The 23,387-nt window shown below is 51.7% G+C and overlaps 3 protein-coding genes across 14 annotated transcripts; 2 read left to right on the top strand and 1 right to left on the bottom strand.

Annotated features, from left to right (window-relative positions):
• The first annotated feature begins 5,369 nt into the window (after positions 1-5,369).
• On the top strand, positions 5,370-10,642 carry Doc2a (double C2 domain alpha). Of its 8 annotated transcripts, none has more exons than XM_032892622.1 (11): positions 5,370-5,507; positions 6,551-6,834; positions 7,190-7,269; positions 7,433-7,507; positions 7,619-7,728; positions 8,874-9,000; positions 9,080-9,139; positions 9,222-9,385; positions 9,474-9,555; positions 9,645-9,741; positions 9,823-10,642. In XM_032892622.1, exons 1-11 carry the CDS (start codon positions 5,404-5,406, stop codon positions 9,966-9,968), a joined length of 1,329 nt encoding a protein of 442 aa, XP_032748513.1. In that variant the 5' UTR covers positions 5,370-5,403; the 3' UTR covers positions 9,969-10,642. The 8 variants fall into 8 exon arrangements, with proteins under 8 accessions (XP_032748513.1, XP_032748512.1, XP_032748520.1 ...); XM_032892629.1 differs by lacking the exon at positions 5,370-5,507 and adding an exon at positions 5,661-5,748 and having other exon boundaries at positions 6,485-6,834; XM_032892621.1 differs by having other exon boundaries at positions 9,645-10,642.
• Ino80e (INO80 complex subunit E) lies at positions 9,521-20,242 on the bottom strand. Of its 4 annotated transcripts, none has more exons than XM_032892630.1 (8): positions 20,157-20,242; positions 19,719-20,068; positions 19,490-19,560; positions 19,246-19,298; positions 15,752-15,830; positions 15,558-15,669; positions 15,112-15,228; positions 9,521-10,929 (listed from the first exon to the last, which is right to left on the bottom strand). In XM_032892630.1, exons 2-8 carry the CDS (start codon positions 19,797-19,799, stop codon positions 10,708-10,710), a joined length of 735 nt encoding a protein of 244 aa, XP_032748521.1. In that variant the 5' UTR covers positions 19,800-20,068; positions 20,157-20,242; the 3' UTR covers positions 9,521-10,707. The 4 variants fall into 4 exon arrangements, with proteins under 4 accessions (XP_032748521.1, XP_032748524.1, XP_032748522.1 ...); XM_032892633.1 differs by lacking the exon at positions 20,157-20,242 and adding an exon at positions 11,427-11,518 and having other exon boundaries at positions 10,360-10,929; positions 19,719-19,956; XM_032892631.1 differs by lacking the exon at positions 20,157-20,242 and having other exon boundaries at positions 10,360-10,929; positions 15,112-15,177; positions 19,719-19,896.
• Positions 19,983-22,985, top strand: Hirip3 (HIRA interacting protein 3). 2 transcript variants are annotated; one of them, XM_032892620.1, is made up of 8 exons: positions 19,983-20,039; positions 20,183-20,536; positions 20,634-20,726; positions 20,827-20,935; positions 21,192-22,111; positions 22,181-22,349; positions 22,430-22,528; positions 22,600-22,985. In XM_032892620.1, the coding sequence occupies exons 3-8, from the start codon at positions 20,700-20,702 to the stop codon at positions 22,761-22,763; spliced, it is 1,488 nt and encodes a 495-aa protein (XP_032748511.1). In that variant the 5' UTR covers positions 19,983-20,039; positions 20,183-20,536; positions 20,634-20,699; the 3' UTR covers positions 22,764-22,985. The 2 variants fall into 2 exon arrangements, with proteins under 2 accessions (XP_032748511.1, XP_032748509.1); XM_032892618.1 differs by lacking the exon at positions 19,983-20,039 and having other exon boundaries at positions 20,376-20,536; positions 20,606-20,726.
• Positions 22,986-23,387: the final 402 nt, after the last annotated feature.

Genomic DNA, 23,387 nt, shown 5'->3' with positions numbered 1-23,387 from the left:
CACTTCCCCCCATCCTAATAAATTTTCTCTTCACTACCTCTGCTGGGTGGTGGGCCACAGGAGAGGTTGAACCCTTATTAAAAGTAAGTTGTAAAAAATTTGTGCCTGGGCTGGAGAGATGGCTCAGTGGTTAAAGAGCGCTGACTGCTCTTCCGGAGGTCCTGAGTTCAAATCCCAGCAACCACATGGTGGCTCACAACCATCTGTAATGGGATCTGATGTCCTCTTGTGTGTCTGAAGACAGCTAAAGTGTACTTACATATAATAAATAAATCTTTAAAAAAAAATTTGTGCCTATATACACCCTATTATTGAAGTAATTTCAAGGGTAGTTTCTGCCCCACTGTAGCCTAGATAGTTCCCGAATAGAAGACAGAAACCTGGTATTTGTATATTAACAAGCTGTAAGCCTAAACAGGGCAGGTTCTGTGCTATTCCAACCTGCGCTCCAGCCTCAGGCCCAGTGTTATTCGCCCACCGAGTCCTGCTGTGTTTGTCCTACTCCATGTGTATCCTCAGGGTGATTTTCTCTTGGTCACATGCTCACGGTTCATCTGCATGGTCCACCCTCCCCATGGCGACCTTCTTAGTCCTCTACCTTTTTCCTTCTCCTCGTGGGTCCCTACTGAGACCTCCTACTCAATCTGGAGTCCTGCCTTCTCTCTCTCTCTCTGTCTGTCTCACACTCTAGCCTTTTACTACCCAATCAGAGATGGGGGAACGTTCTTTACAGCACACTGGTCAATACAATGTCCATGTCTAGACTGCAGCCTGGCTTTGGGACACAGCACTTAACCTCTGAATACACGACAAGCAAGAGCCCCAACACCACCTCACCCACATACACAGAAAAACAAAACCCACCCCTATCCTGCCAGCCAGACAGAATAAGGAAGATGAGAGACTTTCTCCTCAAGTAGACGTCTGGACCGCCTTTCCCTCCATCTGTCTGACCATTAATTGTACAGAGCTGCTGTGTGCTGCCATGGACTCTCAGGTTTAGAACACATTGTGAGGATGTGGCTAATGAGAGGCAGAGTATTTGTAGCAGAAATGTGAGGACCTGGGTTTAAATGCTCAGGACCACTGGCATGGTGAAGCACACCACGGGATAAAATCCCAACAGAGGTGGGAACAGCTCTGAGTTCCAGGACAGCCAGAGCTATGTCGTGAGACCCCATCTCAATAAATAAAAATCCCCCAGAACCCACCCAAAGCTGCACACATGTAAACCGAGCACTCTTGGAGGTGAGAGGTGGGGTCAAGACTCTTGGGCGATCTCTGACTAGCTGTGTGGGGCGGGGAGTGCGAGATAGAGAATTTGTCTCAAGGTCGAAGGTGAGAATACACAGGCTGTCTTTTGACTTCCACATACATGCCATGGCATACACAAATGAGGGAAGAAAAGAAGGGAGAGAAGGAAAAGGGAAGGAAGGAAAGCTATCTAGATAGGTACATCATTTCTGCCTTCTGGAATCAAGAGAATGCTCACAGATGCATCTTCGTTTAGAATTGTTGGTGTCTGCACTTGCTGCCTGCACTCAGCCCTTTCTGAGGGGGCTTTGTCCCCTCCCCTCTCCTTACTAGAGCCTCTTGGCTGAAGTCCACCAGTGGAGGTTACTTCCTTTTCCATTTGGTCTCTCTGCGGGGTGCCCCATCCCTCATAGCAACACACTCACCCTCACCGGTTTTCAAGGCTCCTCTTGGCCTCCTCTCTTCATATATATATTCCCTCTCCCTAGGTGATCTCATCTATTCTCATGGCTTTAAATACCATCTATATGCTGGTGACTCACAAACGTATATTTCTAGCCCAGACCTCTCCTCGGAGCTCCAGACTCCCATGCCCAACTTCCTGCTTGATGTCTCCAAGTCCAACGCCAGGAATTCTACAGGAAGGCCTCAATTCTTACTCCAAACCTGCTCCCCTCTCCATCTCGACGAATGCTCTGCAGTGTTTCTAGGTGTTTACTGGGAGCCTGAGGATCCTCTTAGATCTTTTTACCTGACAAACCCCAAGTGAACATCTGGTGTGATTTCCAGCAGAAAGCTCATGTCTGCCTAGATGTGGTAACACAACTGCACTCCAAACACAGGAGGCTGAGAATCCTGAATCCAGATCTGCCTGGAACGTATGCGGATTCTGTCCCAAAGAGGGGAAGGAGAGGAAAGAGGACAGCAAGGCCAGGCAAGGCAGAAATCTCACATTTGATCCTCCCCTCTCCCCCTCCCTCTCCCTCCTCTCTCTCCCCCCTCTGTCCCCTCTTCCTCACTCTTCCTCCCCCTCCTCCCTTCCCCTCCTCCCCCTCCCTCCCCTTCCCCTTCTCCCCTGTCCCGCTCCCCCTCCCTCTCACTCTGGTTTTCTTCTGTTCAAGCCAAAGTCTTTCAACTGATCTATTGAGTGCCATAGACTTTGGTCTGGTTAATGTGGATTCCTACCTCCCAAGTCCCAGCCTCAACCATTAGCAAGAACCAGTCAGTGTATTTCAGGAAAGGCTCCTGTATGAGAGCCAGGCCAGCCCTTCCCCCTTTTCATCTCCCATTTCCTTTCCTCCCTTTTCATCTTCCATTTCCTTTTCTCCAAGCTTTAAGTCACACCGGTTTCCAACCACCCTGTATTCTAGGTTCTTATCAAGTGGTTAATTTTTCTGAGAGGATTGTGTTTAGTAGCCCAGGCTGTCTTCAAGCTTAGAATCCTGCTTTCACTTCCTGAGTGCTGGGTCCCATTCCAAAGGCTTACTCAAGGTCTCCATAGTCTCCCAGATGCTCCCATACCTTGCCCAAGCCGCTCCTGCTACACTCTGGATTCAGCTCATGCCTCATTTTGGAAATGCCAGTTGACACATTTCCTGTAGGAAGGGTGCCCTGATGCACCCGGCTCCGGGCCATCCTTTGGCCATCTTGATTGTTGGAATGAATCATCCTCGTGTCTATTTCCCTACAAGGCCGTGAGGCTGGAGCCTGCTGCATAGAAGGTATTCAAGAGATGATGGGGTAATGGGACGTAGAGGTATGTTGGGCACAGAGCTTTTCCCACTGTGAACTGGTAAGGCTCATCACTGCTTGCCTTGTCCTTGGGCTCTTGCCTTTGGGGGAGGCTTTGCAAGGCATGCTGGGATAAGTCCAAGATGTCCACAATGAGATGACAGCAGTGAAGGATTCATTGATCACACAGCTCCTTTCCTTGGCTCCCAGGTCCAGACCTACAGCCTTTGCTCTGTAGTGCTGGCTGGTCTGGAATGCACTACGGCAACCATGACATGGAACTCATTGACAAATGTTCTGCCTCTGCCTCCCAGGTCCTGGGCCAGGAGGCCTGGCTTCCTCCTTCCTTTACCCCAGAGAGCTATGAAGGTCGAATGCTTTGTCTACACAAGGCCCTGAGTCTGGTCTTACACAAAGACAAATGGTAAACGTTCAATATTTATTGACTTGTGTGCTATGTCCCATGTGTAGGGGTCAGAAGTCAATCTGTAGGAATTCGGTCCTTTCTTCTACCATGTGAAGTCCTATAAGCAAAGCCAGGTTTGCATGGCAAGTGCCATTACCATGTGAGTTACCTCACACCCTCAAATTCTTTTCTTTTCTTTTTTTTTTTTTCCGGAGCTGGGGACCGAACCCAGGGCCTTGCCAGGGCCTTGCGCTTGCTAGGCAAGCGCTCTACCACTGAGCTAAATCCCCAACCCCAATGTTTGTGATTTTAATGTGCTCTTTGGAAGGGGTGACATGATCATGGCACAATTCAGAAGCATGCAGGTGGCTCACACCTTTAATCCCGCCTGGGGTCAGAGGCACACAGATCTCTGAGGCCAGCCTGGTCTCCACAGTGAGTCAGAGGCCAGCCAGGATTACAGAGGCACTGTCTCAAAGAGAACAACACAGGAAGATTTGGAGGCCAAATCTTTCCTATTCTTGCCCTTCCCTGCTTCACAACAACCTCATCCTTTAGCGGTCACCATAGATACCATTTTCTTGTGCAGTCTTCTGGAAGTAATATACGCACAAATAAACATGTGTAAGGTCTTCCCCCCATTCAACGGCAGCATTCCCAGGTGCTGCGCTGCACTCTGCATCTCGGCTTAAGCAAAAGAGATCACGAAGACAATTTTGTGTGTATGAGAATATATATATATCTGTAGCCTCACTTTTCATGGCTGCATACTATTTTGATATGGGAGATTATGTCATAGCTAATTTAACCAGTCTCTCATGCCTGGACATTTCATTTATTTTCTTTTTAGAAGTTGTAGGTAAGTCAGATGGTGGTGCACGGATTTAATACCAGGTCTTGGGAAGCAGAGACAGGTGGATCTGAGTTCGAGGTCAGCTTGCTCTAAAAACAGTGAGTTCCAGAACAACCAGGGCTACACTGAAACCCTATCTCAAAAAAAAAAAAAAAAAAAAAAAAAAAAAAAAAGAGGTTGTGCTGAGACTTCTCCATTTCATAGGGGACCAGTATTGTGTTATGACTTAATATTATTTTAAAGTTTTAAAATACAAACATGTAAAATTTACTCCCATGTTATCTTTATTCAGTGCCAGGGAGCAAACTGAGTGCGTGCTAAGTACACACTGTACTGGGGCCGCAGGCCTTGACAAACATTCAGGTGTACAGTTAGTCAGTGTTAGGCATAGTCACATGTTGGGCAGAAGAATTTCTCTGTTGAGGCCCAATATTTAGTGAGGCTGACTTAGTATCTGGGGCACTCCGGACTCAGAGATGAATCAGCCTGGTCTCTGTCGCAACTCCCCGGCTGTAAACAGGCAAAACTGTCATCAGAACTGAGTCTAAGGGTTTTCTGGCTAGAGGGATATAGAGATGAGAGGGTGTGTGTGTGTGTGTGTGTGTGTGTGTGTGTGTGTGTGTGTGTGTGTGTGTGTGTATGCTCCAAAAGATTGCTAGGAACAGGTGACTTGGAATGATCGGGGAAGGCAGTTCTCAGGAGTAGTGGATCCTAGAGGAGATCAGAAACTGAAGGTCAAGTGTTATCTGCCATACGTGGGCAGGGGATTCCTGGCCCTGAAGGGCACCTCTGAGGATTTGGCCTTTCCAGAAGGTAAGTTCAGGACACAAGAAAATCGAAGGTTAGGGTTGAAGCCTCCTGTAGCACAATCTGTAATCCAGTGAGGTAGGAGATTCAGGAGTTCAAGGCCAACCCATGCTGCCCACCTGGCTAATGCCCATTAAGATATTAAAAAACAAACAAACAAACAAACAAACAAACCAGACAGAAGGCTAGTGGCGGGAGGCAGGAGGCAGCTCGTGATGACTGCAGGTTCAAGGAACAGAAGTGGAGATGGCAGAGGGTGGTGGGAGATGTGGGTCTGATAATGGGACCCAGGTCCCGAGCTGAGTTGGATCACAAGATGGAAGGACAGAAGGGAAAGCCAGTCTCCTTCCGAATGTGGTTTCCCAGAGCAGCAGGAGCAGGTCTCTTCATCTTTTGCCGGCGGGTCCCTAGGTCACTGCGGATCTCTAAGCCACACCCACGGACACCCAGGGAGGGGTAGGACAGCTGCCCTTTCCTTTCCCCTCTGGTGCTTTCTGGCATGGGGGTGTGAGTGAAACCAGCGTCGCTATGGCAACCAGGCCGGGTGGTCGGGCCCTGGAGCCCTGGGAGCCAGCGAAGGCGAGAGGCGGGGCAGCGGGAGGCGCCAGGGCTGCGCGGCGGGGCGGGGGCCTGGGTCTCCCGGGAGGAGCTGGGGAACACCGGGCGCCTCTCGCGGAGGTGCACGCCAAGTTCTCGGGTGAGTGTGCACGCGTGTCAGCTGGCCCAAGGCGCACGGGCGGGTGTGAGCGCGAGCACACGTGTGGAGTGTGCACTCGCGTGCGTTCTGGGGCCCGTGCCTGGCCCTCTTCGCCCCGCGCCCCTCCCGGCGGCCCGCGGCAGCTCCCGCCACTCCCGCCCCGCGCCGCTTCTCGCTCGGTCCTCGCCCGCCGCGCCGCAGTCGCCGCCGCCGCCCAGCCTGCGCCCACGGGCGGCCCGTGCTGGGCACCTGTTGGAGGCTCAGGGACAGGTGCGGGGGCTGGACCGGCCAGGGGAGCGCGGGTGAGGGTGAGAGGCGGAGAAAACCGAGGCAAGGGGTCCCTACGTTGGGAGGGCGGATGACCCGGGTTAGGGACTAGGCAGGCAGACAGGCAGAAGCTTAGGCTGAGTGAAGAGAAGCCTAGAGGGGTGGTGGGTGACACCCGGGCCAGCCCCGCGCCTGATGCAGAAGATGGCCAGAGCTTCAGAGCAGCAAAGGAGGGGGAACTGTGGGGTTCCTGGAGGACTTGCAAGGATGGGGACAGAGGGAGAGCCCAGAATAAGAGGAAAGCCCTGGAAAGGTGACAGAGGGACAATGTGCAGGTAGTGGGCAGGGTTAAGTGGGAGTCACGACCTGTCTGCCAGGACTGATCTGACAACCCAGCCAGCCCCTTGTGAAGCCAGGCCTCCTGCCTGCCCACCAACTAGCACAGATCATCCTCTCCCTCAACACCCAGGAAGGGAGGGCAGTGAGGTTCCTACAGACCCCAGCGGGCCACTCCAGCTCTACACCCGTCTCCCAGCCAGAGGTGCTGCATGAGGGGCCGCAGGGGCGATCGCATGACCATCAACATCCAGGAGCACATGGCCATCAACGTGTGCCCTGGACCCATCAGGCCCATCCGCCAGATCTCCGACTACTTCCCTCGCAGGGGGCCAGGACCAGAGGGTGGCGGCGGCGGCAGGGGCTGCGGGGAAGCCCCAGCTCATCTGGCCCCTCTGGCTCTGGCCCCCCCTGCGGCTCTCCTTGGGGCCACTACACCCGACGATGGAGCTGAGGTAGACAGCTACGACTCGGATGATACCAGTGAGTCTGGGGGCTCAGTGAGCTTGTGGGAGTGAGCAGCCTCCTGAATGCGTGTGTGCATGGAGGATGGGGAGGAGGAAGGGCAGTCCCGCCACCACAGCTGCAGTCTGGGTGCAGATTACAGCTTCAGCAAGGCTCAATATTCAATATTTCTGCTGAGACACTCCACCACCCACACAGACAGTTGCGGCCGAGCCAGGGACCTAGACGCAGGCATGCACATGGCTGCTCAGCCTCTTGCACATACACTGGCAGGCCCGCAGAGATAAGGGCACATTCTTTTAGCCACCAGGTCTCACACCTTGACCTGGACCAAAGACTCACGTTACTCTCTCTCCTCTCGCTTTTTCTGCAGCTGCCCTGGGCACGCTGGAATTTGACCTTCTCTATGATCAGGCTTCCTGCATGCTGCACTGTAGAATCCTCAGGGCCAAGGTGTGTATCCCTCCTTCCCAGCCTGCCACCCTGGGGTGGAGGTTCCACCTTCCCCCAGTCCTCCTTCTGCATCTCTGGAACCGTACTCTGTGGGGATCTAGTCCTGCAGGAGGAGGGAGAAAGGCTTGGGAGGCTAAAGTCCCCCTTGCATCCTGTCCTCCAGGGCCTCAAGCCCATGGATTTCAACGGCCTGGCTGACCCCTATGTAAAGCTGCACCTCCTGCCAGGAGCCTGCAAGGTATGTCTCCTTCCAGGACTCGCTTGGTTTATGGGTCCCTCCCCACCCCCATCTTAAGCCTTTGGGGGTTATAGGGTCCATGCATCAGAACCCTTTGTCCCCATGCCCCAGGCCAATAAGCTAAAAACCAAGACACAGAGGAACACACTGAACCCAGTGTGGAACGAGGAGCTGACGTACAGTGGAATCACAGATGACGACATCACCCACAAGGTGCTCAGGTGAGGGCTTTTCCTTCAGGCAGTACCTCTGGGAAAGCTGTCGTTGTAATCTTTGTTTGGTCCATCTCATGTCCCACCAAACCCCTGTCTTGGTGACACTCCACAATAACCAGCGGCCCCCACAGCCCTCGGCAGCAAGTTCAAGTGTTCTTAACGGCCTTCTGGCAGAGGGCTAGGTTTGGCATCTGAGGGCTTTTAGTTGTGCCTACATGCCCTTGGCCTCCGGCCAACCTCAATCTTTGATCTGAGGCTCAGCCCCAAATGTGCCTCTTCCGGAGAGGATTCTCTGCTCTCCAAGACACCCTTCCAGAGCCTTTGACTCTAGTCAGATCTACACACCTCGGGCTGCCCACCCTATTCCATATCTACCTATAATCCGAGGAGGAAAGTCTTCCCGGTCAGAGAACTTGCCACCACGCTAGGTGTGAGAAGCACTTCTAAAGGGAACCGAGGCAACTGAGTCCAGGTCAGGAGAAACTTCTTCCTTTACGCTTGGGTGATAGGGAACTGCTGAGGGCTTCTTATCATGCAGAGATAAAGGCAGAAGCAGCAAAATTGGCCTCACAGTAGACAATGAACCCTTGAGGTCAAGGTCACAGAGGCAGTTTTTTTTTTTTTTTTTTTTGACTGGGTCAGCCCAGGCTGGCCTTGAACTTAGTGCTTAGGATCACAGTGCCACCGTACCCAGTTCCTAGGGAGCATTTCTTTGCTTTAACCCTCACGACAGCTTTAGGGCACTGGGGTGACTTGCCCAAGGTCACACAGGTAATGAGCAGGACTGAGATTTCAATACATCGTACCGTAACCACTCACGTCTCCACCCCATATTGCTGAACCTGGGTCAGGCTCGTCTTGCTCAAATGGGAAAGAAAAGGGCACCCAAGTCAATCAGGAGTCCTTGACTGGTTACTACCACTGTGTCTGTGGCCATACCCACCAAGCCACATCCGTGGGGTTCAGCTGGGTAATTCTTGATAAGATACAGGGCAGCCCTGGGCGGATCCAATTGCCCTTCTCAAGCCCCCACCCATTTTACAGATGAGGTGTTGAACTTAGGGCAGACCTGGAATCAGTCTGAGGACCTTTTTCTCCCTCCGGAGTGGGGCTCAGATACCCAGGGGCCCTGACACTACCATTCCCGCCAGGATCTCGGTCTGTGATGAGGACAAGCTGAGCCACAATGAATTTATTGGGGAGATCCGAGTGCCCCTCCGCCGCCTCAAGCCTTCACAGAAGAAGCATTTTAACATCTGCCTTGAGCGTCAGGTCCCGGTCCGTGTGGGGCTAACAGGTATGGGGCGAGGGGATCTGGAAAGGTCAGCTGGCCAGAACCTCTTCTTTGCCTCCTCAGCTTCCTTCGCCCTCTTCAATGTCTGCGGCGCTGAGGGGCATATCCTGTTACCTGAAGGAGGTGAGGCACATGATGCTGAGAACCCTGTCTAGGTGGGGGGTGGGGCAAACCACAGACTGACCTCTGCCTCCTTCTCTGGCAGCTAGAGCAGGCAGAGCAGGGACCTGGGCTGTTGGAAGAGCGCGGGCGCATCCTGCTGAGCCTCAGCTACAGCTCTCGGCGGCATGGGCTGCTGGTGGGCATTGTTCGCTGTGCTCACCTGGCTGCAATGGATGTTAACGGCTACTCTGACCCTTATGTGAAGACGTGAGCCCTTGCCCAAGCCTGACCCCAGCCTAACTGCTCTGGGGCCTAGCCTGTCCCTAACTAACTTCACGTTCCCCTCTCCCCCTAGGTACTTGAGACCAGACGTGGATAAGAAATCCAAGCATAAGACGTGTGTAAAGAAGAAGACGCTAAACCCGGAATTTAATGAGGTAAAAATGGCAGGGAGCAGAAATCAAGATGGTCTGGGGAGAGCAATGTGAGAAGGCCTCTCAGAAAGCACCTCCTGCCTTGTTCTCAGGAATTCTTCTATGAGATGGAACTCTCCACTCTGGCTACCAAGACCCTGGAAGTCACAGTCTGGGACTACGACATTGGCAAATCCAATGACTTCATAGGTGAGTGGAGGAGTCCACCAGGTGTCAGGGAAGTGGAGGAGAGGGGCACTGACAGGTTGGCCTGCCTTGCCTGTTCTTCAGGTGGTGTGTCTCTGGGGCCAGGAGCCCGGGGAGAGGCCCAGAAACACTGGAGAGACTGTCTACACCAGCCAGACACAGCAGTGGAGCGCTGGCATACCCTGACCAGCGAGCTGCCCCCAGCAGCAGGGGCGTTGCCGTTGGCCTGAACAGACTGCAGCTGCCCAGCACAGGCCCTCTGCGGCCGGGTCCAGTACCCAACCTTCGCACGAGTGTGTTGCACGTTTACATGGGTGGGATGCCCCTGCCCCACACTACCTGTCTTATTTTTGTGAGTCTCTGTGACCGTGGGTCTATCTTCTTGTGAGGGATGTGGAGAGCTATATTCACATATGCAAACTTCCTCCTGCCTGACTTGCTGTTACCTGCAAATATGCAACCACCCCATGCACAGGGCTACGTGGGAGTCTCCTGCCAGTGCCCCACCCAATCCTGCAGCTCCTCTCTTGGCCTCTCCAGGCTGCCTGGTCCCCTGCCCCACAAGGAGGGGGTGGGATTAGGGGAGATTAGAGGAGGACATTTCCAAATAGAGGAAAGGACAAGGAAAGAAAGAGCCAACTCTTTAATACAGAGCCTTCATTAAAATGTCCCAGCCCTGCGCAGCTGCTCTTCTAAAGGGGCGGCCACCAAGGGTCTCTACCTTCCTAAGACGTAGCAGACCCTTTTGGCCACTCATTAAATAACTGTTCCCAGGATGGGGGTGGGTGTGAGGGCAGGGCCCCTGCCACCTTCCTCGGGGACATTTGTGCATGTTTACGCCTTTTCTGATTGTGTCAGTGGCCGAAGCATGGCAACTGGGCATCAATAAACATCTCTTGAGGAAGTGGGCTCAGTGTGCTGGCTCAGGAGGAGCACTGGGCGGGGTGCCTGGCAGGTAGCACTGAGTGGCTACTCTGGGATGTCGATCACCAGGTCATCATCTCCGTCTAGGGCATCATCTCCGCTGCCGGCATCGCTGAACATCTGCTGAGGGACGGTGCTCAGGATTGTATGTGGAGGCATCTTGGGAGGAGGCAGGGGGGTCAGGGCTGCCCCAACACTGGCACCAGAACCCCTGGCAGGGAAAGCCAGCGGTCCACCCACAGGGCAGTCAGGGGGGCCCACCGCCATCTGCAGCAGGGGGAGAAACATAAAGAGGTCTAGTCAGATGCACCAGCACTAGGAAGCTGCACAGTGCCCACTGAAAGTCAGGTCAAGGTGTGTGTGTGGGCCCACCGCAGCCCCTCAGTCTCAAGCCATGAATGCCTGGGGTGAGGGGCAGAGATGGAGGCATGATGGGGATGGGGTGAGGGGAGTCTGACAGGGACCCTGACAGAAGGCTGGGCTCTTCCTTTTCTACCAAGGCACTCTGGTTGCTGTGTCCACGGTTACAGCCAGATTCAAGACTAGTGCCTTCCTCCTGCCTCTGGGTACCACCTGCCACCACTGGTCGGCTCTCCCTCCTCCTCCTGTGGGAGTCACTGGTCTATGAGGCATCACAGGCTACCTAAGCCAGAAGCCTAAGCAACAGCTTTGCTCCCCAGTTTCTATGACCATTGTGGATGAGCCCCTCCTTGGGACGAGCCCCAGCAGCCACCAGCCTGGGCCAGGACCTTCTCTCAGCTCACCTGGTCTAGGCACCAGCCTCCTAACTGGACTCCCTGCCTTCAGCCTCTCCCAGCTCCAGCTCCTCCTCCACACTGCGGCCAGAGTGGTCACTCTAGAACACAAACCTGAGCATGTCACTCCTCTGCCTGAGGGCCTTGGCCTTGGCTGCCCTCAGGATGGGCAGTGAAGTGTGCCTAACAGGCTGGCTCCGTTCCATTTGTCAAAGTCATGCCTTGTCCTCTAAGTTGCAAAGGACTGTTTGCCCCACCCTGCCAGTCCTCATACATCCTCCCTCAAGAGAACTCCCTGGATGCCATGACAGCTCATGTGCCTAATATGGCCTAGGTGACTTCTACCAATAATCTCCACCTTACATACCATCCTAGAAGAGAGACAGGGTCATCTGTCAGGAGAAGGAACTGAGGTGTGGAAACAGAAGTTAAAGTCTAGTCCTCATTGCACAGCAGCCAAGGGGCCCATGTGGCTGGGGCAGTGAGCAACACACATGTGTGGCATCTACAACGACCTCCTGACATTGCCATGCCTGGCCTATGGCCTGCTCCTGCTTCTCAAGGACCCCCTCCTTTTCCTTTGCTTGTGGAGTGATGTGAGGGTGCTAGAGTAGCCGAGGTCTCAGACAGGGGCAGCTTTGGGAAGAACCAGGACCCCTAGAGTGGTTGGAATGAGAATGCTTCCCCCATAGGCTCTTATGTTTGAACATTCGGTGCCTAGCTGGTGAAACTGTATAGAACTCAGTAGCTGGTCTTGCTGGGGGAGGTGTGTCACTGGAGGTGAGGTTGGACTTTTCAAAAGCCCTTGGACTTCTCATCTAGCTTAGATGCTCTCTGTCTCTCCCCTCTGTTCTCCACAGACTCATGGATTCTAGTCCTCTAAAACCACAAGTCCCAACTAAACACTACTGGTTGCCTTGGTCATGGTGTCACAGCAATGGAAAAGTAACCAAGACAGCCCGAGTGCACAGAGAACTGATGCACACACATGACTAAAGACAACTCCAGGGGACCAGGCCTCTATGGCTCCTCTGCATCACCACCCCACTCCCCAGGACCTACACTCCCCAGGACCTCCTCAGCATGACCAAGAGCAGCCAATGCAGCTCTATGGGGCTGCCAAGGCGCAGGCATTGGCTAGGCTATGTTCTCATCCTGCACTCATTTTAGCCTCTCACGTGCTCCATGAAGGAAAGAGAGCTCAAGTGACACACCCAAGGTCACATGTGAGTATGTGAAAGAGTTGAATCCAAATCCTTTCTCTCCCACCTAGGAAGTTCTGGGACTCAGCTCTTCAGTGGTGGCATCTAGGCCTCCCTTCTGTGTCTTCAGCCATGTTGTACCTCCCCCACCCCACCTGGGACTATGCTCATCTTACTGACCCAGTGCTCCATCAGCCCTTCCCTGATTCCCCATGCCCAGAAGCAAAAGCAGTCGATTCCAGCCTTTCTCTTGCATCCCAGCCACCACATCCAAACCTGCCAAAGCTCTTACCTGCCCTAGGTTGCCGTGCCGTGTTTTCTCCCACCGTCCTGAGTGCTTTCAGGAAAGGCCAGCATGCATTACTAGCCCAACTGTTCCCCAGTGCTAGGGACTCAAGGCTTTGAAAATGCCAGGCAAGAACTCCCACTGAGCCACTAGTCCTGAGAATTCACACATAATCCCCAGGAACTAGAGGTGCAGGGAGCTGTGAGCTGCTTCATGTGAGCCTCTCAACTTGGGTCCCTGGGTTTCTTCTAATCCCTGGAGTTCATTCACTCATCCTTTATTTCTCTCTCTCTCTCTCTCTCCTCCCCTCCCTATTCCTTCTTTTTCTGAGACACTCATAGTCACCTGCCTCTGCCTTCCAAGTGCTGGGATTAAGGGTGTATAGCACTATGCCAGGCAGAATTCGCACTCTCAGCCACTATAAATACACTCTGATTCTACTTGTGATGTCAGGGCACCCAGAGCTGTGTAGCCTGGTCCCTACTCAACTTTGCTTTCCAGATGAGGGGCATGGCTGCCTCCCTTTATCTTAGGTTTGCTTCTCATCAGTCTGGATCGAGCAGCCTTTTCCCCTTCTCCATTCGTACAGCCCCAGCTCACAAAGGCCACTGTCCAAATAGCATTTCCAGATGCTCTCTCGACAGGTTCATGGCCAATTCCCATCTCTCTTCTAGAACCAGCTTCTCCCATAATCCTCATTTCAGCTGCCGGTCTGCGTCTTTATACTCTCAGGTTAAGAGCCCTGGGATTCGGGGAACCCTTCTCCCTCTCAGTCAAACTGCAGCTCTCAGGAAACCCCAAAGGCCTTCTGACACGGATCCATGGTGTACTCTGCAGGGTTCTTGCAGTCACTTCCTTCTGAGTGTACCCAGGCCTGTCTCCACAGAGCCACCTTGTCCATGTGTCTGAAAATGCAAGCTGATCTAGACCTTGCCCTGCTCTCCCTGCCCTAGCAGCTCTTACTCCATTCCCACATAAGCCCTAGTCCCTAGCACCTCGAGGCCCCGTGTGCTTTCAGCCCTTGGCTCTATGGGCTCTCATCAGTGACCCAGCCTCCTCCCTTTTGTTTTTGCTCGTTTTGAGACACATCCTGACTATGAAGCCCTGGCTTGTCTATGCAGCTCTGGCTGGCCTTGAACTCATAAGAATTCACCTACTTCTACCTCCATAGTGCTGGGATTAAGGACATGAGCCACCACACCCCTGGCCTCCTTGTCTTTCAACAAGCATGTTTACCAGACTGAAACACTTTCCCAGACTCCTCATGGCTTATTTCCTGAATCCAGTCAATAGTACCCTAGATTATCCACCTTAAAAGTCCCACCGATGGGGTTGGGGATTTAGCTCAGTGGTAGAGTGCTCAAGCGCAAGGCCCTGGGTTCGGTCCTCAGCTGGGGGGAGGGAGGGGAAGTCCCACCCATTCTGTTCCTTTGTCTCTACTAGGGCCAATGGATCTTATTTGTCCTCTGCCAATTGTGCCAGAACAGGAGCCCTGTACGAGGGTTTGTCTCAATGTCTGTGGTAGAGTTGCAGCACTCCAGATAGGGTCTTTGACACAGACATAGGAGGCAGTCACGGACACTTGCTGATTTTACCAGGTTGGATCAGTTTGAGTATAGGATACTTGCTCAAAGTCACACTGTTCTGAACTGTGAAGGCCTTGATTAGACTCTAAGCACCACAATCCCAGCCCAGCTCCAGGGCTGCATACAGTACTCATGCACAAAATGCTTCCCTCTAGCCATGCTGCAGGTCCCAGTCACACAGCCAGGCTGTGAGGCAGGACCTCAAGCACCCTAACTTGGGAGTCTTCCAAGACTAATTGTACTACTGCCAGCACAGTTCTCTGCTCTGCCCTTCAGTGTTGAGCCTTGGGTTAAAACTACACATCTCAAATTAACTTTTCAAAATTCCTGGACATTGGACTAAGGGTGTAGCCAAGTCATTATGCTAGTACGCACCAAGCCCTGGGCTCAACTCTCAGCACTCCGTAAACAAGGTGTGGTGGCACAGGCCTGTAATCCTAGCACCAAAAAGTTGGAGGCAGGAGAACCAGAAGTTCAAGGTCATTCTTCCTAGATAATGCAGCAAGAGACCCTTTCTCAAGCAAAACCACTCAGTTCCTGTACATGCCCCCTAGTGCTAAGCTTCCTTTAGATCCACGTCCTGCCTTGTGGCCCCTCCCTACAGTCCCAGGTCAGGGTACCTTGAGTTTCCGGGGTAGGCGGGGCCGTTTCTCCAGCTTGGGCCTCAGGGGGCTGGGCTCAGGCAGCTGCAGGGCCAGGTAGTCAGAAGGGAATGGGGGGTAAGGGGGAGAAGCCAGCTGCAGGTGGGAGCAGGAAGATGGAGATGGGAAATGGAACAGGTGAAGGGAGGGAATGTACACAGGAGAATGGAAAACAAAAGACATGCTGATGAGTGTGGCTCCCAGGGCTCCTGAGAACAGAAGGGAAGGGACAGCAGCAGGACTGTGTCCTGGGTCTGCCCCTACACAGGCAAGAGTAGGCCACCCTGACTCACACCCGCCAGAGGTTACTTGCTGGCCACATGTGGACACATTCTGAATCAGTAAGACTCACCCTTGCCCAAGCGACACCCACAGTATTCCCAGGCACGGTAGCACACTACCTCCTAGCCTTGATCCCAACTCACCGAGCTCAGGTATGGGGAGGGGGCCCCAGAAGTCTGCAGGGGAAATCCTGATGAAGGAGGCAATGAGAGGCTGGAAGGGGATGGGGCACCTCCCATCGGGGGGCTTCTCTTCCTGGAGGACAGGGAGAGAGTTAGAAGCAGCAGGAAAGCCCAGATCCCCACTCCCGCCCTGGAAGAGTCTGGTTCCTGCTTACCTCTTAGGGGCTGGTGTGTCGGACAACTTGGGCGTCCCTTCTGTCTCACTGTTATCTGAAGACGCAGTGGCATCTGAATCTGTGGGGTTGTAGAGGGTTTCCCAATCCACCTCAGAGGTCTGTAACCTCAACACTACAGAAAGGTGCTAGGGAGGGTGACCTCCCAGTTGGCACACATGCAAGGGTGTGGTTCTGGGGAGTCGCTCAACTCTCATCTGCTTCTCACACAGGCACAGGCACTTTTTTTTTTTTTTTTTTTTTTTTAAGGATTTATTTGATGTATGTAGCTGTCTTCAGACACAGCAGAAGAGAGCATCAGATCCCATTACACATGGTTGTGAGTCATCATGTGGTTGCTGGGTATTGAACTCATGACCTCTGGAAGAGCAGTCAGTACTCTTTTTTTTTTTTTTTTTTATTAAAATAGTTTTCTTTTTTTTTTTCTTTTCTTTTTTTTTTAAGATTTATTCATTTATTATATAAAGTACACTGTAGCTGTCTTCATACACACCCAGAAGAGGGCATCGGATCTCTTTACAGATGGTTTGTAAGCCACCATGTGGTTGCTGGGATTTGAACTCAGGACCTCTGGAAGAGCAGTCAGTGCTCCAACCACCGAGCCATCTCTCCAGCCCCTCCGTGGCACTCTTGCCAACACGTGCAATGTGCCAGGCTCCTTACACTCTCCTGGTTTTTTTAGGCACAGAAGTAGGAAGTGCACCACCTGTGCTCCCAGATGAGCTCACTGAACGCAGGACGCAGAAGGCACTGTACGGAGCCTGTGAGTCTCTGACCACCCTAGGCCACACTCTCATGTGCCTCTAAGTAACTGTCAGTTTCTGCTCTACTTTCCTTATCCAGGGACCCATACAACATCCCTCAAAACCATTAGAGCTTCCTCTGCTCCGCATTCCAACTGCCACCAGCTCAGGCCGCCAACATGTTAAGACACCGGCTCAGCCATTTGCCACTTGCTGTTCAACCCATTTAGGATCTCGGTGCACATGCTCTAGCATCTACCTTAGCACACACTAAGGCCCGACCCCGGCCTCTGTGCTCTGGCTAATTGCTTGCTCAGTGTGGTCCCTCGAAGGCTCATCAGTCACTGAGCAACCACTGCACAAGACACATGTTTTCTTCTACTTGGATCCCTTATTTATATCCAAGACTCTCAATGTACGTGCATCCCTGGGTGCCCTGAACTCTGAGAGCTTCCTGCTACTATCTCCTATGTTTGTATGTATGTGTTTGTGTGTGGAATGTTCATGCGCAAGCCTGAGGAAGTCAGAAGAAGGCATTCGACCCCTTGGAATAATGATGTCTGTTGCGGTTGTACACACCAGCCTGGTAATCAACATTACTCACCTAGAATTCATAGGTGAACTGCTACTTCAATTTCTACATAGCCCACCCCTTAAAGTGGCTTTCTCTCATTCACACACAATTCAGATACTACCTGCTTTTGTGTGATCTATAAGCTAGAGCACTTTGTTGTTGTTTAAAATGGATCTCTGTAATCCAGGTTGGCTTGGAATTCACCCTGTTGACTAGGCTGTCTTCTAAACTGGTGGTGGTTATGCCTCAGTCTCCTAACTGTTAAAATTAGAGACATATTCCACACGCCTAACTGCCTCTCACTTATTTTTGTTTTTTTCAGAAAGGGTCTTTGTAGTTCAAGCTGGCTTGGAACTTAAGAGTTATCCTTCTGCCTCAGCCTCCCAATGCTGGGATTACAGATATAAGGCATCTGCCCCGTGGCTCTTGCATTTGTAGCTTTTCATTTTTGCTTAGAGGCAGGGCATTATGTAGTTGTAGTTGGCCTTGAACTTTTGGCCCTCCTGCCTCTACCTCTCAAGAAGGGCTGGGATTAAAGGTCTGTTCCACCATGCTTGGCTTTACCTCCCACCCCCCTCTCTATGAAACATAGTTTCATTTAGCTCATATTTAAGCTTTTTAAAAATTACATTTACTTATTTGTGTGCATATGTGTGCATTCATGAGGAGGTCAGAGTACAATTTAAGGGGACGGTTATCTCTTACACTGTAAATCCTAGGGATTGAATTCAGGTGGTCAGGTTCAGCCACAAGTGTCTGTGCTACTCAACAAGCCATCGCAAAAGAAACTAGGTGTGGGCTGGAGAGGTGGCTTCTATTCCAGAGGACCTGGGTTCAATTCCTAGTACTCACTTCACTGCTCACAACCGTCTGTAAGTCAGCCTAGGAGACCCAGTGCCCATTCGGGCTTCCAGAGAGACCTGTGTGTACATGGCAGGCAGGTAGGCAGGCAAACACCCACCCGTGCACATAGAAATAAATATCTTAAAAACTGAAAAAAGTAGGTGGGTGGGTGCTGTGGCACAAGTATGAAATTCCAGCATGGGTGAGGTTTGGGTATGAGTGCAAGACCTACTAGTGCTACAAATGAATATACCTCAAACAACAGCAACAAAAGCAAAAAGTAAGACGTTATAAAGATTACATCAAATTATATAAAATTCAAAATTTAATGTTTACAAATAAAAGTTCTAATAAAACAGAGCCATTTTATTTACTAATATGCTGGCTATGGCTGCATCTGCATGAGCTAGGCAGTTTGTTTAATGACAATATTTTATAAGACTATTTTCCTGGCCCTTTGCAAAGGAAATGACTACCCCGTTTCCTGCTTCAAGGTTTATTTTTATATGAACATGCTGTTGCTGTCTTCAGACACAGCAGAAGACGACACAGGATCCCATTACAGATGGTTGTGAGCCACCATGTGGTTGCTGGGAATTGAATTCAGGACCTCTGGAAGAGTGGTCAGTGCTCTTAACCACTGAGCCATCTCTCCAGCCTGTCTTGCTGACTTTAATCTACCTCCTGTTATACAGTAGTTACTGCCGCCTTTAGTCCTCATCACACTCTCACCATCACTTAAAATCCTAGTTTGTCGTTTTCTTCTCATTACCACAGTGTGTTTGTGCAGATGCCCATATGCTGTGGCAAGTGTTTCAGGTTAGAGGACAACTTTCGGGGTTATTCTCCTTTAAGGATTGAGTCTCAGTACTAACTCCATGCCTCTGTCATGCGTTACTGGCATGGGGTGGGGTCCTGTATCTTTCTAGTTTTTTTTTTCATTTATTACACATAACTGATAGAAATGACAAGCAGCCAGAGGCTTCCTTCATTTGCTAGCCTGTGACAAGCACAATGCCTGGAACACAGTGGATAAGTAAATGCTTAAGAATCCAGGGGCATGGTATGTCTAAGGCTAGCTTCAGGCTAGCCTGGTCTATGAAGCAAGTTCCAGGCAAGCCAGGGCTACACAGAGAAACTCTGTCCTGTGGGGTAGAAAAAAGACAAAACAGAGAGAAGGCAACAGAAGGCAGCAACTAGGCTTAAGAACCATTGGAGGGGCTACATCAGCTCCATATCCTAAGAGGATGAACCCAGGGACACTTGTTTAACGAACCAGTATCTCATGTCCTAAAAATGTGCATGACTTTGCTCACCGGAAGAGTCTTCATCCACGTTCTCATACTGCAGAAGTCGATCTAGAAGGAAACTGAGAGAAGTGGGAAGGAGAATGATTATTCCCATTTTGGTGATGTTCTTGAGCTCTATCTAGTCCCTCCTAGAAGGCCCACTGGATCCTCCTAAAACTGCATGCATTTGGGGTCCTATTCCAGGGCGGAGTGAGAACGAGGATTCCCAAGGATAAGGAAACTACATTGCTGTGTCCACAACAAGCCTTACCTCTTGTCTCGGGAAACCTTCAGCAATTTTCTTTGCGCCTTCCTGAGCTCCTCCTGGAAGCACTCGTGTTCCTGCAGCGGACAGGGAGGGTGCTGAGCCAAGAGCAATCCGTAAAAGACCCAGAACCCAGAGACATCTCTCCCTACTCACCCCCTTTACCACATGGGTAAACTGAGGTCCTCTCAGAGCTAGGCCTCACACTCCATAACCGTCCCACACCGGTACTCACGTAAATGAGGAACTTGAGCTTCCGCTTCAGATTCCTGTATTTCTTTTTGTAGTCCACTTCGCCGTCCGCTGGTCCGTTCATGACCCGCCTGGGAGAAGCGCCCCGGAGTAGAGTCCCGCTACCCAAGTCCGCCCGTCCTCTCACACACACACACACACATACACACACACACACACACACACACCCCTCCACTTCCGGACTTTGCAACGCCGTACGAAACGGACTACGACTCCCGGCGTGCTCCGCGCGCAGGGAGCGTAATCACACCACCCGCCCTCCTGGGGAAGACCTGAAAGGAACGCAGCTTCCAGTGGCTTCGCGGTGAGCTGAGGTCACAGAGGAGCTGGACACTGGGGGGCGCAATTATTGATTCTAAACTGATTATAAAGATTTGGAGCCATAAGAATATAACCAGAAAGTCAGTGTTGGCGAGAATACCTTTTCCCTTTTACTTGTTGATCCAGACTACAGGGCAGCGTGAAAAACTACGTTATACGAGACGGCCAGCGCCGAACCGGCTTCTAACAAAAATTTTAATACATAGCTCTAACAAAGAGCAGAAACCTCCCTCAAGAGCTACCAAGGAAAAGGCAAAATCTGGCTAAGTTTTCCGTCCCAGTCCTCCACATCCGAGGCTCAACGGTCCCTTTCCTCACGAAGCCGCGGCACTGCGCGTGCGCAAACTACTGTCAAACGAACTGAAAGTGGCCCGGAAGAGAAAAGGCGGGAGCAACCAATCCCCGGTGGCGCAAGATGGCGCCGGGAGATGAGATGCTGGAATTCACTCGCAGCTTCTTTCGAGCTTGCCCCGATCTCAGGTGCAAAGAGTCTGGGTTGTAAAGGGCCGGGGTTGGACTGGTACTCTGTCTTGATACGTGTTTCTGTAGCACGGTTACTCACTCCATCGTGCGACAGAAATTTTTGATTCACGTGGGTCGGGATCATCTTGAACCTGAGGAGAAGCAGGCGTTGAAAAGGCTGATGGAAGAGGAGCTGCTGAAGATGCAGGTGTGGGCCTAACTCTGGGCCAGGAGAGACAGGGTTTGTTGCTGAGGGTTTGGGGCAGGACACAACCTTGGTTCCATTTACCCTCATGCTGCACCCACAGGCGGATGCTGGTACCAGGGAAGGAAAGCCAGACTTTATCAAAGTTAAGAGGTCTCCTGCTCCCTGCAGTCACCCAGAGAGGAAAAGGTTCCGCTTCAATTCAGAGTCAGGTTAGTGCCTTCTCCCGGTGTATCTGTCTGTGACTCCAGCATCATTGGTTTATTCAAAAGGCGAGGTGCATGTATTAATTGCAAAGCAGTAAAGGAGCTGGGGGAGGGATGGGAGCAATGGGTCAGGAACCATGTGGAGCCACATCTGTGGTGGTGCTTGCTGTCCTTCACTCGTAACCAGAGTGGATCCAGAAGCATCCTATTCTAAATAGAAGGGAAAGGAGGAACCCATCCCAGCCCTGTCCCCATGTTCCAGAATCCAGCTCTACACCATCCAGTCCAGACTGCTCAGGACCTCCAACAAAGAACAATACAACCAAGAAGGCATGCCCAAGAAGAACCTTAAAGAAAGCAGTTGAGAGCACAGATGAAGAGCAGCAAACAGACCTGGTTGCAAAGATGGGATTGGAGGAGAGTAGTGAGGAGGAGGAAGAAGGCTCTGTCAGATCAGGTGAGGTCTGGAAGGCAGAGGACACTGAGGATGATGATGTGAGAAAAGAACAGAAGGGTGGGGTTAGAAAGAAAGCTGGGGCCAAGAACAAGCCAGCACCACACAAGGCAGATAGGAAGCAGGCTAGGGAAGAGAGTGGAAGCAGTGAGGAAGAGGCTGTGCAGAATAGAGCAAAAGTGGAGAGACGCACAGGCGCTAAATGCCAGGACGAAAGTGAAGACAGCGAGGATGAGATCCTAGCCAAGAAGAGCAAGCACAGGGAGTCCAGACTGAAAAGCAGCAAAGCAGGGAGAACAGCTAGGGGGAGAAAGAGCTCTAAGCAGAAAAGCAGGGCTGGGAGGCCAACTGGAGGCTTGGGAGACAGCGAGGAAGAGAAGGAAGGGGATGCAGTAAGTAGTGGGGACAGCAGTGGAGAGGAAGAACCTTTAGCGAAGAGAAAGAGCAAGGACAAGACCCAGACTGAGAGTGGGAGAAGGCAGAGCACAAGCAGCGATGATGATGATGGCAGGCAGGTGCAAGCAGCCACTCAAGGCACGACGAAGATGGGCAGCCTAGGCAGCAGTAATGGTGACAGTGGCACGGAGAGGGAAGTGAGTGATTCCCAGGCAGGACAGAATACCAAAGAGGAGAGGAAGAGCCGCTCTTCCAAGAAGAGTTCCAAGAACGGCAAGGCACGAAGTTCCTCATCTTCATCAGATGCAAGCCCAGAACCCACAGGTCAGAAGGTGAGTGGACATACCAGGTGGGTGGGCTCCACTAGGAAAAAGGGCCTTCAGCTGCAAATTCCTTATTAGGCTGGCTCTCGTCGCTGTGGAGAGGACCACCCAGCTGTGGTTAGACTAAAGCGGTATATTTGGGCTTGTGGTGCCCGACGAAACTACAAGAAGCTGCTGGGCTCCTGTGGCTCCCACAAGGAGCGCCTGAATGTCCTCAGGGCTGAGCTGGAAGCACTGGGCATGAAGGGTGAGAAGTGATGTGCCTCAGAACTGCAGGAGGGCCTGGGCACTGGGGAAGAGGGCCTCATTAAGCTGCTTCTGCTCCAGGTAATCCTTCCTTAGAGAAGTGTCGGGCTCTGAAGCAGCATCGGGAAGAGGCAGCTGAAGTGGCTTCCTTGGATGTTGCCAATATCATCAGCAGTTCAGGTAAACAATTTCCTCTTTGGGGAAGGAAGAGCCTGGGGTCAGGTAACTAATTTTCTCTCACCACCTCCCAGGCCGACCACGAAGACGAAATGCATGGAACCCTTCAGGGGAAGCAATCTCTCCAGGGGAGCTTTATCACCGAACCCTGGACTCAGATGAGGAGCGGCCACGCCAAGCACCTCCAGACTGGTCTCATATGCGTGGTATCATCAGCAGTGATGGTGAGAGTAGCTGAACTCCATGTCCAGGATGGACCATACCCTGTTATACAAGTGCTTGTAGCACTGAAGCAACTTTCAAAGACAGACTACAGCGGCAGGATCCAAGTTATCGGTACACTACTCAATTCATATTCTCTAAGGTGGTTTTGGGGTTTGTGTGCAAACAGCCTCTCAAAGCATTTGAGGCAGTTGTTTTATTTTTAAAGACTCAATAAAATGTAATTACTTTATCCAAACTGGTCTCCAATTCTCATGCCCTGTCTGTCCTTTGGGACCAAGAATTTGGGAAGTGGCCCTTGCTACCAGGCAGTAGTCTAATTCTCTTTTTTTTTTTTTTTTTATCAATTTTCCAGTTGTCCTAGCCCCTGGACTGTGTCATCCAGTCTGTCACCAGGCTGCTTCAGAGAGCATATGGCTCTTCTTCCTCCAGTGTGACCAGTTGGTTTCTTTGACCAATCTGGCTTTAACAATGTAGAATTTACTGGAAGAATGCATGCCTGGCATGAACAAGGGCCTGCGTTACAACCCCAACAAAACACACACATAGGTTCAGTTAATCTTCCTTCTCATGCTGCCAGGGACTCTTAGCCTCAAAGAGGTAAATACAGTAGACCTGACTGGCCAATCAGAGCCTGACA

The sequence above is a fragment of the Rattus rattus genome, chromosome 2 (genome assembly GCF_011064425.1).
Source record: "Rattus rattus isolate New Zealand chromosome 2, Rrattus_CSIRO_v1, whole genome shotgun sequence".
In the NCBI taxonomy this organism is placed as follows: domain Eukaryota; kingdom Metazoa; phylum Chordata; class Mammalia; order Rodentia; family Muridae; genus Rattus; species Rattus rattus.
This window is presented reverse-complemented; position numbering and strand designations above follow the sequence as displayed.